Source organism: Aedes albopictus, chromosome 2, assembly GCF_035046485.1.
Source record: "Aedes albopictus strain Foshan chromosome 2, AalbF5, whole genome shotgun sequence".
Classification (NCBI taxonomy): Eukaryota; Metazoa; Arthropoda; class Insecta; order Diptera; family Culicidae; genus Aedes; species Aedes albopictus.
Genome location: NC_085137.1, coordinates 239790904 through 239807730, shown reverse-complemented (window position 1 = coordinate 239807730; position 16827 = coordinate 239790904). Strand labels below are relative to the sequence as shown.

Here is a 16827-nt window from a genome sequence, read left to right as displayed (position 1 = left end):
TGGCAGAGGAAGCTCTCAGTTAATAACTGTGGAAGTGCTCATAGAACACTAAGCTGAGAAGCAGGCTTTGTCCTAGTGAGGACGTTACGCCAAGAAGAGAGAGACAAAGGGGCGGCCAAAACTCCCAAAAAACGAAATTGACAATTATAAACTTTATTTCACCTTATAACAAAGTTAATGTACTGAACTTTTATGATTATTAATTAAAAGAATACCAGCTTTTGTATTTCAATGACATTTTTACTGCCAAAGTGGCCTAAGTCATAAAATTGAAAAATGAATTATTCGAAAAAAGTAAAATAATAATATTTTGAGAATGGAATATATGTTTTAAGTTATCCAGCATATGAAAGCTTGTTATTGGACTGTTTGAATGCACGTATGATGCAAAATTAATATGTCACAAAACTTTTCAAATTTTCATATATTGTACCTTAGAAATTTTGGGAGTTTTTAAGTTAAAAAACGGTTCGTGTCGTCACGTGTCGCCGCAATTTCGAATAGTACATCTTAAACATCATGCTTAGAGCTGCCTAAAAACGTTTAAATATTTTGCAGAAATTTGCAGTTTTTCAAATTAGAGCTTTTTAAAAAAGTCATGTTTTTTCATATATTTTACGTTATTTTTCTATTTTTTACTGAAATAAAATTTATCTTTCCAAATTTTTCACACGTTTTTAACAAACTTGATTGGATTTGATCGAAAGATGATCATTTATTTAAATCCAAATTGATTTTCTAACAAAAAACGCAAAAAAATAGAGTTTACTGATTTTCACTGTTTTTGAAATTATTGATATTACGTAATTTTTGAATACCCCTTTTTAAACACTAAAAACACTATATACCATATCTAGGCAACCTATAACTTCGATTAAACACATAAAAAGAGTTTTGGCCGAGCTTTATCTTTTTCCGACCATTGTGCAGTGGGAGAGTTTGTTTTCACTTTTTGCGTGAGGAACACCTTTCGCTCGTTACTGTGGGAAATCGTCCCCTTAATGCTAGAACTAGGTTACTCGAAATTTGACGTTTTTGAGTTGAATAAACCATTATATAGAGCTTTTTGAGCTCTATAATATATTCAAAGACCAATGAACCAACTATCTCAGTGTATCTCAGTGCAGTATACAAGAACTGAGTGCTATGTATAACTAGGTAACTAAGACAATCATATCTATTTCCAACCGCACAGGTTAGAAGCTATCGGAAGCTTGGACGTAAAAATTTTACTTGTCATTCTTTTGCTAGTAGATTGAAAATCTACTAATATTTTTCATTTTAGGCCTAAAAACATAAAATATTTTACTTGTATTGATTTAGCTAAAAACTGTGGTTGTTCGTAGACGATTATTTTATGAACATTTTGTGGTGTCATGTGGTGATATAGCAGGCATCCTAGCATTCTGTAATTACACGTTAATTTGAATATGTGAACCCTTTTAAATTTGCATACTACAAGAAGAAAACCGAAAAGAATGATATCAATAGTGGCAAAAACTAGGTATCTCAGAACATCTCCTCCATTATTTATGTTGCATTTTGAGTGCTATAACTAGGTAACTCGACAATTTTTCAACCATTTATTGTTTTTTATCAAAGGTTTAAACCAAAATAGTTCAAAACTTTTTCTTGTAGCAGAAAGAGTAGAAGCTGAATAAGCAATCAATGCTAAAAAATAAATATTTTAAGGCTCCATACCTTTGGAACAACTGCATGAAAAAATGTAAAATTTTCAAAGTCGTTTTTCTCGAAACCTTGATTTTCGAGTTACCTAGACCTAGCATTAAGAGGACAAAATTATCATTGAAAATTACTTCAACCTGCGGATAATTCTGAATGAAAAAGCCAAATTTTCACTCACCAAATTCTCACGTGAAGATTTCCAAAGCAAATTAACAAAATTGTGGTTGCCACGGGATTCGAACCTGGAATATGAAATCAAACACAGGAGACTCCTAGACCTGACAGAGTAATCTACCCTACCCTACTAACCAAAACTCCTTCCTAAGACAAACGTGGAGATTAGCGTGGCTCAAAATACCACATGTCACAAAGGTCGATGGGCCTCCTTTTTATTTCGTTCTATGTGAAGCTCTGGTCGAATTTTCAGCTCAATCCGTTAACATTTGGGCGGTGCTATACTCATTTGAAGTTTGTGTAGAAGTTTATATGGGAAAACATCGTTTTTTGATTTTTTCTAGTGAGGGGCACTATTTTTTCTCAAATCACATAACCGCTTATAAAGGACTATAGCCTTACATGTGCCGAAAAACTTTGTCGAAGACCGCAAAGTCGTCCGAAGCTTCTGAGATAAGATATTACCTGTAGACCATTTGGTGGTGCTTAACATTTAACATGTAAAGGAATAACAATAGCAATAAAATCTCATTGAACGGGCATGTAATGTCTAGGCCACAGCTTTTTTAACAAGTGTCCTATCACGTTGCGGTCTTCGACAAAGTTATTCGGTGTATCCTAGGCTATATTTCTATAGAATCAACTACGTAGTTTAAGAAAAAAAAAATAGTGCCCCTCACGAGAAAAACGCAAAAAAACGATGTTTTTTCATGTAAACTCCCACACAAACTTCAAACAAGTTTAGCACCGCCCAAATGTTAAAGGATTGAGCTGATAATTTGACCAGAGCATCGTGGCGTCATATAGAACGAAATAAGACGAGGGCCCATCGAACTTTTTGGCATATGGTTTTTACCATACAAGCTAGAGCCACCCTAGTGGAGATGCAACGATTCTCGGTCTCTATCACAACATTTGTCTTATTACATTCGACTCTCCACATGTCGATGTTCTACGTCTCGATATATCTCCCTATCTCGATGGTTTGATCGGTCCCTTTAATCTGCATACATTTTATCTTTCTACATATCCATATCTCCTTATCTCGATATATCTCTATCTCGATGCGATCTAATTCGTTTTTGTTTTAGATTTTCTCTCCATATGTCGAGAAGTCCGTTTTTACAGGTTGCTAGATCGCGTTTCTCAGGTGCAAAACATTCTGGGAAGGCGAAGTGACATCTGTTTGTTGGCAGTTTTTCCTAGTTACGCACGATTTTTCAATCTAGAGTGTATTAAAAATTTGTTCTTGGATTCGATCTATCCCTATCTTGATGGTCCCTTCAATATCGAGATGTAGAGAGTCAACTGTAACATTCCTTCCCATCCTTGATGACCGTAAGCACGTGGCCGGCACCGTTATTGACCTTGCTATAATTGAGAATGCCCAAACTGTGTACATTGAGAATGGTAAGCTAGTTCCAAGCCCTACTCAATGGTGCTCATGCTGAGTAGTGAACAATCCTAGAATCAATCACTTTATCTTCGGATTGCTTTTGATGTCCTAGTCAACTATGCCGAAGACGAACAGCTGAGTAAAATTTCTAAGACCCATTAGTGCCACCTAGCGGAAAAAAGTAGAATCAAATAGCTTATCATCGGACAGCTCTTGATTGCCGAAAACGAAATTCTGTGGCCTGATACTCGATATACGGCAGTTTATAATTTCCAAGACTAACAAGCGCCGCCTAACGGGTATATTCAGAAATCAATAGTTCATCATCGAATTGCTCTTGGTTAACTCTGCCAAAGACTCTGCGCTTAGCTCAAGAATGGTTTTAACTTATGCTAGATACATTACGCATTGCATAACTCGATGTTCACATAACGAGCAAGATAGTGCTGACAACCCAAGTAACAATTCCATTGCTGATTGGTTTTGTTTGATTTTTATTAGGGTTTTATTACAGCAATAATTAAAACTCACAGTTTATGACTACTTTATTAAAATCATTGATGAAATGTTTTATAGTATACTTGAAGATATCCATAAAGCCAGAATTTAAGAGTAAACAAAACTCTCAAATATGTAAACCTTCTGGCATTCATTATTACCACAATAAAGCTGTACAAACTCTCAACAGATGGGGATCCGTTCGATTAGTAACGACATCTGTTGGTGGAAAAGCAGAAACTACGACAATGCTAGGTTTATTGCGGTCATCATAAAAGTAAGCTTTCGTTTTATTTTCGCTAATTATGATCGTCACCATATTGAAGAATTAACTGACGTGAATGGAAAATAGTGAATTTTGCTCCAATAAGCAATGAATTGATAGTTTGCTGCCATTTTCATAACATGCTCACATAAATAAATTCTCTCAGCTGAGTTTTCTTGTGATTCGAGATAGTTTTACTAAATTAACAAATTGATTTAGTTCGTTCCAAGATAATAGTTTTCACCTTTTTCGAAGCGCATTAATTTTATGTTTCTGCAACCCCAATATTCACGGTAAAATTGAATGCGCATTAGCCTAGCAACATAATGAATACTAAAATATCACTTTGAAATGATCGCTTTCTACATACGAATGATGTATCCTCCTGAACTTTACGTGCCATCGAAGAAGCTCCTCTGCATCTTGAGCTGTCATAGTATTTGTTGAAAAAAAAACAATAATCATCATAACCTCTTTTCGAGAATTGAAAATTTTTCAACTAGGTTTTATAACAGTTTTATTGCTACTCCTTATGTGGATTGCAACACCTCTCCAAGAGTAGTCCACTTATCCGGAAGATGCTCTTAAAGAGGTTATCAGGAGGTTTTGATGAACAGGGGATAGACAAAATGATCGGGACAGGCAAAATTTTCATTTTTAAAAAAATGTTCAATTAGCTGTAAGTTTTCGAAAAGTGCATCAAATTTTCTCAAATTTTAACTGTAAGTTGATCAACTAGTTGTGTATTAGTGGACAAAATGTGAAAAAGATCGGGCTATTCTGCACGAAGTTATAGGCGTTTTAGAAAAAAAAAATGAATTATCCGATAGCCAACTTTGAGCTGTTATCACAGAGAACAGACGAACATGCTCGAACAAAATTGCTTGAAAATCTTGTGTAAAGAAAAATCAAGCGCATTAGCAACATCGACGGTGACTTTCCCACCTGAAAACTCCTTCCGACACCATGATGGCGCTAAATTATGAAATATTTCACTGGCGCTCCTTTAAATATTCCTACTAAGAGATTGAGCTGTATTTGCTCAAATAACAAGATGCGTATGATTATTTCACTAAGTCAGCAACAAAATTTGAGCAAACCATTGAAAATTAGTTTCACTACTTTCAATTAGAAATGAATAGAACAAAAATACAATTATTATTTCTCTAGTAAATTCATACATTCTCTGGGTGGAACTATATTGGGGTGCACACTTGGTGACACTAGCGCCAAAATATAAAACATCGGAGAATTTGCATCGTGATTCGAAATGTGACAGCGCCGCGTAATGGCCACATTGCCAGTTATTTCGAAACAACCGTTGCAATTCTTTACACAACTGCACTTCATGAGCTTAGACGTCTGTTCTCTGTGCTATTATTAGCATCATGAATTTTGAAACGATGTTGAAATTTAACAAAATTTATTGTTTTTTTAGAAAAATAATCTAACCGTTATATTTTTTTCCGTGTTAAGAAATTTATGTTAAGTCAAAAGTTTTTAAAAGCTCATTATATAAGTCATAAATGGTCAAAACATCATTGCATTCGGTTCATTGAATCCGGTGATATAACAGTTCAAAGTTGGCTATCGAATAATTTTACCTTTTCTTGAATCTTTATAACTTTGTGCAGGATAGTCCGATCTTTTCCAAATTTTGTCCACTGATACACAACTAGTTGATCAACTTACAGTGAAAATTTGAGAATATGCACTTTTCGAAAAGTTACAGCTATTCGAAAAAAAATTTAAGAAGTGAAAATTTTGCGTGTCCGATCATTTTGTCTATCCCCTGTATAAATCAGTTTTATTATTTATGGTCATGAAGATCTCTTATAGAGCAAAACAATACTTCAAATGTTACTTTGGAATGGCAATAAATCGATATTCCAAACTGAATATATCACAAATGGCTCTTTTTTGGGTGGTAGTAAAATCGAATTTTCTCGGTCAAGAAGGTGTTCCGAAACATATAGTAAACACAAAAATTGCCTTTTCAAACCATTCTTGATTTCTATTCAATAATTTTTCACAAAACTTTCCCGTTTTCCAACAATGGGCGTTTTTCGCTATTTCTACTTACGATTTGACAGTTCTTGACTACCATGCTTCCGTGAGCTTGAGGTGACAATTTAAGAAAGTTGACAACCGAGAGTAGCACAGGCGATGCATTGAATACAAGTGATGGTGTCGCCGCCGAGCTGTCAGCACTGTAAACTAGATGACATCTAGTAGATGTTATAAAGGTTCTTGTCTACACTTTTCGCTGCTGGTGCCCTCTCAGTTGGCAAACATGAACAGCAATGTGTCAAGAACACATTTTAAAGCAAAATTTGTCATGATTACGAGCGCCACCTACTGGTGTAAATATGTACAAAATTACATACTATCGGTGGGTCCCTGAACTCCTTAACAACTTTGCCGAAGACACCAATCTTTAACAGGCCTCATTTCTCGACGGAAATCTAGAAAGACATCATCCCCACAACCAGCACGGACTGGGGTATTTGTTAGACGGAAGGGATGGGAGATCTGGGAGTCACCGTTGGGTCAGTGATGCGATCCATGAATGGGGGATATTTATGGTGTTCGTAAGGTGATAGATAGACGAGTGCACCGCCCGCTGAAAGTTCACTCGGGCCGCGAATTTTGACACCACAGCGGGGTCGACTCTCAACAACTTCTACCCAGCTGAAAATTTGTTTAATTTATTGCATCTAGTTTTCGCGATGAAGTTGCAAAAATATGGGCTAGTGCATTAACTATATGCATATGCATCACTTTAAATGTAAATTCATGTAAGAAATCAGAGAAAAATATTATCAGCGCATTTTGGTGATGCATCTCTGAGTAGAAGTTGTTGATAGTCGACCCCGCTGTGCTGACAAAAATTTTCAGGCTCAGTGAACTCAATGTTCATTGGTGCACTCGTCTATTGTGTGGTGAATACTATGAAGGTCAAGCGGCACAGTTCGCTTTGGTTGCATAACTTGAAGGCGTTATATACACTCCCAGCACGGAGGAAGTTAGGCGTTCGACAATGTTAGGCATTTGTTAGTTATGTTGCTCATCGAAAATTTTTGGAGAGCATAAATCATAACCCCGAATTTATGCTGAATGTTCGATTTTTTTCGCGCATCATTGACAGTTGAGCAAATGGCAGTGGAAAAACACTTTGTTAGTTGCGGCAGCTTAAAAATCGCGTTCGTCGGTCGAGAAAAAGAAAAAATTGCTCGTCTCAAATAGTTAAACCCGTAGGAACCACTTCCGTCGTTGCGTTGTCCAAACCGTCAGTTAATCGTCGCTGCTCCTGGCCACGAAGTCCGTTTCGTTCGCGTCGTACCGTCGCCGGAACCAGTTATCTCCAAAACAGTGACCGATTCCTTTAAGTTTGACTCCATCGTGTCGGTGAGTCATTTTATTTTTAATATGATTTATTTTTCATTTAATTTCAATTAAATTTTAATTAAATTTTAATTAAATTTTAATTAAATTTTAATTAAATTTTAATTAAATTTTAATTAAATTTTAATTAAATTTTAATTAAATTTTAATTAAATTTTAATTAAATTTTAATAAAATTTTAATTACATATTAATTAAATTTTAATTAAATTTTAATTAAATTTTAATCAAATTTTAATTAAATTTTAATTAAATTTTAACAAAATTTTAATTAAATTTTAATTAAATTTAAATTATATTTTAATTAAATTTTAACTAAATTTCAATTAAATTTTAATTAAATTTCAATTCAATTTTAATTAATTTTTAATTAAATTAAATTAAAATTAACATTAAATAAATTAATTAAATTGAATTAAAATTAAATAAATTAATTAAATTGAATTAAAATTAAAATTAAAATTAAAATTAAAATTAAAAATTAAAATCAAAATTAAAATTAAAATTAAAATTAAAATTAAAATTAAAATTAAAATTAAAATTAAAATTAAAATTAAAATTAAAATTAAAATTAAAATTAAAATTAAAATTAAAATTAAAATTAAAATTAAAATTAAAATTAAAATTAAAATTAAAATTAAAATTAAAATTAAAATTAAAATTAAAATTAAAATTAAAATTAAAATTAAAATTAAAATTAAAATTAAAATTAAAATTAAAATTAAAATTAAAATTAAAATTAAAATTAAAATTAAAATTAAAATTAAAATTAAAATTAAAATTAAAATTAAAATTAAAATTAAAATTAAAATTAAAATTAAAATTAAAATTAAAATTAAAATTTAAATTAAAATTAAAATTAAAATTAAAATTAAAATTAAAATTAAAATTAAAATTAAAATTAAAATTAAAATTAAAATTAAAATTAAAATTAAAATTAAAATTAAAATTAAAATTAAAATTAAAATTAAAATTAAAAATTAAAATCAAAATTAAAATTAAAATTAAAATTAAAATTAAAATTAAAATTAAAATTAAAATTAAAATTAAAATTAAAATTAAAATTAAAATTAAAATTAAAATTAAAATTAAAATTAAAATTAAAATTAAAATTAAAATTAAAATTAAAATTAAAATTAAAATTAAAATTAAAATTAAAATTAAAATTAAAATTAAAATTAAAATTAAAATTAAAATTAAAATTAAAATTAAAATTAAAATTAAAATTAAAATTAAAATTAAAATTAAAATTAAAATTAAAATTAAAATTAAAATTAAAATTAAAATTAAAATTAAAATTAAAATTAAAATTAAAATTAAAATTAAAATTAAAATTAAAATTAAAATTAAAATTAAAATTAAAATTAAAATTAAAATTAAAATTAAAATTAAAATTAAAATTAAAATTAAAATTAAAATTAAAATAAAATTAAAATTAAAATTAAAATTAAAATTAAAATTAAAATTAAAATTAAAATTAAAATTAAAATTAAAATTAAAATTAAAATTAAAATTAAAATTAAAATTAAAATTAAAATTAAAATTAAAATTAAAATTAAAATTAAAATTAAAATTAAAATTAAAATTAAAATTAAAATTAAAATTAAAATTAAAATTAAAATTAAAATTAAAATTAAAATTAAAATTAAAATTAAAATTAAAATTAAAATTAAAATTAAAATTAAAATTAAAATTAAAATTAAAATTAAAATTAAAATTAAAATTAAAATTAAAATTAAAATTAAAATTAAAATTAAAATTAAAATTAAAATTAAAATTAAAATTAAAATTAAAATTAAAATTAAAATTAAAATTAAAATTAAAATTAAAATTAAAATTAAAATTAAAATTAAAATTAAAATTAAAATTAAAATTAAAATTAAAATTAAAATTAAAATTAAAATTAAAATTAAAATTAAAATTAAAATTAAAATTAAAATTAAAATTAAAATTAAAATTAAAATTAAAATTAAAATTAAAATTAAAATTAAAATTAAAATTAAAATTAAAATTAAAATTAAAATTAAAATTAAAATTAAAATTAAAATTAAAATTAAAATTAAAATTAAAATTAAAATTAAAATTAAAATTAAAATTAAAATTAAAATTAAAATTAAAATTAAAATTAAAATTAAAATTAAAATTAAAATTAAAATTAAAATTAAAATTAAAATTAAAATTAAAATTAAAATTAAAATTAAAATTAAAATTAAAATTAAAATTAAAATTAAAATTAAAATTAAAATTAAAATTAAAATTAAAATTAAAATTAAAATTAAAATTAAAATTAAAATTAAAATTAAAATTAAAATTAAAATTAAAATTAAAATTAAAATTAAAATTAAAATTAAAATTAAAATTAAAATTAAAATTAAAATTAAAATTAAAATTAAAATTAAAATTAAAATTAAAATTAAAATTAAAATTAAAATTAAAATTAAAATTAAAATTAAAATTAAAATTAAAATTAAAATTAAAATTAAAATTAAAATTAAAATTAAAATTAAAATTAAAATTAAAATTAAAATTAAAATTAAAATTAAAATTAAAATTAAAATTAAAATTAAAATTAAAATTAAAATTAAAATTAAAATTAAAATTAAAATTAAAATTAAAATTAAAATTAAAATTAAAATTAAAATTAAAATTAAAATTAAAATTAAAATTAAAATTAAAATTAAAATTAAAATTAAAATTAAAATTAAAATTAAAATTAAAATTAAAATTAAAATTAAAATTAAAATTAAAATTAAAATTAAAATTAAAATTAAAATTAAAATTAAAATTAAAATTAAAATTAAAATTAAAATTAAAATTAAAATTAAAATTAAAATTAAAATTAAAATTAAAATTAAAATTAAAATTAAAATTAAAATTAAAATTAAAATTAAAATTAAAATTAAAATTAAAATTAAAATTAAAATTAAAATTAAAATTAAAATTAAAATTAAAATTAAAATTAAAATTAAAATTAAAATTAAAATTAAAATTAAAATTAAAATTAAAATTAAAATTAAAATTAAAATTAAAATTAAAATTAAAATTAAAATTAAAATTAAAATTAAAATTAAAATTAAAATTAAAATTAAAATTAAAATTAAAATTAAAATTAAAATTAAAATTAAAATTAAAATTAAAATTAAAATTAAAATTAAAATTAAAATTAAAATTAAAATTAAAATTAAAATTAAAATTAAAACGGGCTCCGAGTTTTTTTATCAAATATGTTTCGTCCAGCTTTCATTCGAGGCAAGAGTACGGTTGTAGTAGTGAACGCCGATAAAAGTTCACTACTACAATCACACTTCTTGCTCGGATGACAGCTGGAATGAAAACAAGCAGCATAAAATCTATGCCTAACATTCGTCTAACAGCCCATACTAAAACATGTCTAACGTTAGTCTAATGTTAGACTAACAAACATGTTTCGAATTTGCAACATGTCTAACAAAAGTGTGTCATATCTGTCTAATTTTAGACTAACATTAGGCAAAAGTGAGACAAAAAGTTAGCCTAACATGCTGGCCAGTTAGTCTCACATTAGGCTAATGTTAGGCTAACCCTCCGTACTGGGCTGTGTTGCGGAAGTTGGAAGGAAGGGAAACGAGTTTTTGCAATTCGTTCCTGGTTCTAGTGGATAGAAAGATACAAAGTAGGATGAAAGGGACGGGCCAGAGATTGAACCCATGACCTTCTGCATACGAATCAGAAGCGGTAGCCACCATACCACCAAGCCCGTCTAGATCCAATACAACTTCAAGTAGCAACCATTGTCAAACTAATATTCCTTTCCCATTCTCCGCAAGGCCCTGATCGACACTATTATTGACCTTATATAGTTTGAGCTCTCGGAATATGTACAGGGAATAGACAAAATGATATAAATGAAATATTCTTTTTACTGTAAGTTGATAAACTAGATGTGTATCAGTGGACAAAATTTGGAAAAGATCAGAATATTTTGCACGAAGTTATAAAGATTCTAGAAAATGGTATAGTTATCCAGTATTTGGACGAAAAAGTGATCAGTGAACCACTCGGCAGTTTTTCTTCCCTTCTGTTGGTTCTGTTTCAATTACCAAGCGGTGTATGTTCTCTCGTCGAGTCGCATGGTTCACGAAGGAACACAAAGAAGATACTCCGATATAAACAAGCTGCGGCGATGAGCGGGCATCGCTAAGTGTAACACTTACCGATGATCTCTCATCGTTGGCTGGGGGCAACTGTGAATAATCGTTATTTTCATTAGTATTTAATGCGTTTTCGCTTTAAAAACGTGAACTACTATTTAATTTAACTGTATTCCCGACGTTGCAGGTTGTGTAGTCACAATAAAAAAGAGTTATGGCAATAAAATATTCTTACCGAATGCATCGCTTTCATTAGCGTCATCGAGCATCTTCTCTCTTGATTGCGCTCTCGTATCGAACCGGACAAGAGAATGATCAGCATTTCGAGGAGCGTTCCCGAGCATGTTGGTTCACGAAATGTTACAATCGCGAATGTATCACTTGCTGAGCATGGACCATTCAGTGGTTCGCGATAAAAATCCACACACTGTAAGTTATCCGATAGTCAACTTTGAGCTGTTATATCTCCGGATTCAATAAACCGAATGCAATGAAATTTTGACCATTTATGACTTATATAATGAGCTTTGAAAAACTTTTGACTAAACTTAAACTTCTTAACACGGAAGGAAATTATAACGATTAGATTAGATTAGATAGGATACAAATTTTTCCTTCGATCTGACCATGGAGTTCCACTTATGTTATGTGTTATTTTCTAATAAAACACCAAATTTTCTTAAATTTCAACATCGTTTCGAAATTTAAGGCAAAACTGGAAGCATTTCCTCGTTATTTTGGTTTTTGATTTTTCAAAAATAACGAAGCGATATTTACAAAATCGGTTTTCGTCCACATTTAGAGTATGGATCAAGGTATCTCCTGATTTTTTTTTCAGATGGAAAATGTTTAAAGCTTTTGCAGAAACCATTTTTTTTGTGAAATTTTGTTTAAAAATGGTTTCTGCAAAAACTAAAAACATTTTCCATCTGAAAAAAAATCAGGAGATACCTTGATCAATACTCTACCTGTGCACGAAAACCGATTTTGAAAATATCGCTTCGTTATTTTATAAAAAATCATAAACCAAAATTGAGGCAATGGATCTAGTTTCGCCTTAAGATGCTAATAATAGTTCATTTAAATTCCTTCTAGTTGTCTAGAATACAGATATGTTTTGAAAGAAAGTAACACCATAGGCGACAATTCAAGCTTAACTTTACAAAACACCGTATGTCGCAAAAGTAAACAAATCGAGGTTTTGATGTAAATGCATACAGTGATGCGGATTCTATGGGTAGAGTTTCTTCTTCTCGTCAATTAACATTCCAAAAGTTTAAAACAATTAAACTTAAAAACATCTTCTGTAACAGTATATTGGAACCCGTATTTTTGTTACACAGGGTAGTAGTACCACAACACCCTATCTACTATTTTGATGGTATCATAGCAAACTGCGACATACGATCTTTTGGTGTCACCTTTTTCTGGAGCTAAGTACCGCACAGTAAGTACCGCTTTCCCGCCACCGCGTATTCCTACCTAGTGTATGATGCATGTGACCACAATTCAATTACTGACAGCACAACGCAGATGCGGATTTCAATACCATCTTCAGAGTCAACAATGTATCCACAAATACCGTATGTACCAAACGAAAGAGAAAATAAGCTATCTAACAATTTCACTAATTTAAACAAAAATCATCCGAAAATTAATATCAGATCCCTCATTTGAGTTTTATGTTATACAATTAATCGGTCTGAAGCTTTCCAGGGAAGAAAACACTAATTACGATTTCATAGAAAAATTCAAAATTTTGTAGGTAATTTTCTCGGATCAATGCGATTGTTACATACGGTGTTTTGTAAAGTTAGGCTTGAATTCATAGAAAAAGTAATGGGATGCATATCAAAAATAGACCAATTTACTGAAAAATAATAAAATTAATGAAATCGCTATAACGTTTTCTCTAATTAATAATTTTAAGATGAGTCAAACGTTTTACAGAGCTCATTATATAAGTCATAAATGGACCAAATTTCATTGCATTCAGTTCATTGAATCCGGAGATATAACAGCTCAAAGTTGGCTATCGGATAATTCTATCTTTTTCTAAAATGCTTATAACTTCGTGCAGAATAGCCCGATCTTTTCCAAATTTTGTCCACTGATACACTACTATTTGATCAACTTACGGTGAAAATTTGAGAATATTTAATGCACTTTTCGGAAAGTTACAACCAATTGTTCATTTTTTCAAAAGTGATAATTTTGCCTGTCCCGATCATTTTGTCTATCCCCTGTACATTGAGGATGGAGTTCTAATCTCGAGACCCATCTAATGGTTCTCTGTGCAATTCCATTGGCTCTGGTCAATCACGGAGGTAATTTATCTTAAAACTGGTCGCAGTAACGAACCCGAACATGAAAAAAATCACGCAGTAGAAAATACGGATTGTACGCGGTCGATATCATGCTTGTATGCCTTGTTTATAAGTTGGGTGTCGCATATTGCAAAAAAGGCATAAAAACATCAAATATAGTTTTTTGAATAATAGCTTCTTGAATAACAATTCATTGTAATTGGAAAATGGTCACGCAGTTGATTGTCAATTATTTGATATTGTGTTTATTGCATAAAAAATGAAATCTACTTTCTTCTGATGGCTCGGACTTTCTTTTATCCATAAATAAATGAATACTGCATGTTTCTACGAACACGAACGTTTCACTATTTTTTTAGAAAATTTATAACCAATTTATCGTGATTCTTCTCTGTCAAATATCCAATCATACAAATATTGCACAGGCATACCGCCACAATATCCCATCCTAGCGCAACTCAAGCAATCAAATTTCGTCCGTCATCATCCTCCGTGAACTTTTGCAAAATGCACGCGCCTATACGGGTTTGCAGCAACAGCAGGATCGAGTCGTAAAGACGCCCGAAATCGAATGAGAATTTCTTTGTTTTCCTCGTCACGAGCAGCGAAGGCATCAAAATTCCATAAAATCTGATTTACAAATGCAACAACTTCTCCGGGCAGGTCCTCCTTTCTTGCGGGAAATCAACCTACATATTTTTCTTGCTAGTTCATCGCCGTGGTATGGCTCGTGAATAAATTTTGATTTCCCCGTACTGCGCTGCGCTCTGCTCTAGCTTTCTGTCTGTCAGTGGAATGAAATGGAACGGATGGAATGTCGATTCGACGATGATTGGATTGGTTTGTGACTTCGTTCCGATGGATATTAATGCATTTCTGAATAAATATTTTGAATTTCTTCCGAAAGGGCTTCATCCTGCAGTGACGTTGCTTGATAAATAAAGTCTTTTATCTTGGAAAAAAGATTACACGATGAAATCCATGTAATTATTAGTTTCCCCTTTCCGTGGCACTACTTTTCAAGAGAATTATTAATAAACTACCGAAGCGTCGGTGAGCCACCCAAAGCGAGTTCTTCACTCAAACGATGAAACAAGGTTGAAATTTGTTTATTATTTCACGAAATTACATGTGTTTCCTGTCAGATTCCATTCAGCTGCACCACCCCTTTTGGGAAGCCGGCCTGGGCTAGCCAATGAATGGTTTGCGCTGGAAAGTCGTAAATCATAACAAAACCGAGCCAACAGCGAATGGACCTTCCTTCGAAGACTGTTGTTGGAAGAAACCGTCTTGAACCTTTGCTTACTTTTCTCACACCGCATGCCACGGTTGGCATCATCGAATCACCCAACCGAAACGTCCAATTTGCTCTAGTTAGAAAACTTATTTACGACCACTGCAAGCAAATCAAAACAGTTAGTTATTCTGATTGTATCTCAAAGAATTCAAAGCTTCGTTATGTAACATCTTAAAAGTAGCATTACATAAAAAGTTGTTTTGGTTGCTTGTAGAGTTGCGTACACAAAGGTTTAATGGTTGATTTGATAGTAGAGATGATCCTCTACGGAATCCGGTAAATTTAACTCGACTACGCTATTGCACCAAGCTCTGTCATTTTCTTATATTTTCTTTATCTTCTCTTCCCCCTCCAGAATCGACTTCCGGCCCGAGAAGGGTGTCTACGATCTGCACATCACCAACACCTCGTACAGCCGGGACAACGGTCGGTTCGAGTGCCGAATCAAAGCCAGTGGCACCGGAGCCGATGTGCACCAGCAGTACTACAACCTGACGGTGCTGACGCCACCTCAACCGCCCCTAGTCGCACCCGGAACGATAGCCGTTGCCACCGAGGAAAAGAAGCTGGATTTGACCTGTAGCAGTATAGGGGGCTCACCGGATCCGACGATAACGTGAGTATAGTTGGCAAACCGAAACGGCTCAGAATCATTGATTCGCATCTTCTCTCGCCTGCAGGTGGTTCCGAGTGGGATCGAACACCCCACTGCCGGCACCGATCAACAAGGGTGGCTCGAAGGATCTGCAGACGACGAGTACGCTATCGGTACTGCCCCGCCGGGAGGACGACGGGGCCAAGTACCGGTGCGTGGTGTGGAATCGAGCCATGCCGGAGGGCCACCGTCTGGAGACGATCGTCACGCTGTCCGTTAACTGTAAGTCATTATTTGTTTTTACTATGCCTATTGCATGCGAAACGGAATGAAGGATCTCAGAATGTCGCGAAACTTGGATGGTTTATTGTCCATTGAAAAAGATTGGACACGTGTTCATTTTATTTAAAATATTTATTTTTAAATTCTTTCGGCAAAGTCTTAAAATAATGGATTTTTTTTGAAATTTATTTTAAAATTTCTTCGGTATCTTAGAAAATGTTGTAAATCTCTCACCATTAATTTCTTCGTTATGGAAATTACTTCATAAGTTTATCAGATAATTTTCCCAGAAAGTCCTCTAGGAATACTCTAAGAATTCCAACCGGAACTCATTCCAGAGTATTTCCGAGTGTTCTCTCAGTATTTTTTTTTAGTGTTCATTCTGATGTTCTCCCTATATTTTTTCAGTTATTCCTCCGCTTTTTTCCATATGCAGTAATTTTAGTATTATCTTATAGCGATTTTGTGTACATGAAAGATAGAACCGGTTGTTCGTCGCAGTGTACAGAAGAACAACTGACGCATTTAAATTAAAACTGTAGGATAAACTTTTGGAAAAAAATCCCGAAGAAACATTCGAAGAAATTTCCAGATAAATTCAAGGGTTTTAAGGTAACCACCCAAAGAAATTCACGGAGAAACTCCTGAGGAATTTTATAGAGAAACCACTTTGAGAAACTTTTGAAAATATTTCCGGAACAACATTTGAATAAATACCCAGAGTCACGGAGTTACTAAGAAGCCCCTCAAAGAATTCTTTGAAAAGCATAAAA

General features: G+C 30.2%; 1 protein-coding gene across 1 annotated transcript in view; it reads left to right on the top strand.

The window, feature by feature from the left end:
• Window positions 1–14680: 14680 nt before the first annotated feature.
• Window positions 14681–16827, top strand: part of LOC134286409 (irregular chiasm C-roughest protein-like) — an 81876-nt gene continuing 79729 nt past the window's right edge. Inside the window, exons 1-3 of the mRNA XM_062848020.1 lie at window positions 14681–14720; window positions 15487–15793; window positions 15858–16054. Of these exons, the coding sequence (XP_062704004.1) occupies window positions 14681–14720; window positions 15487–15793; window positions 15858–16054 (544 nt within the window). The remainder of the gene's footprint in view (window positions 14721–15486; window positions 15794–15857; window positions 16055–16827) is intronic.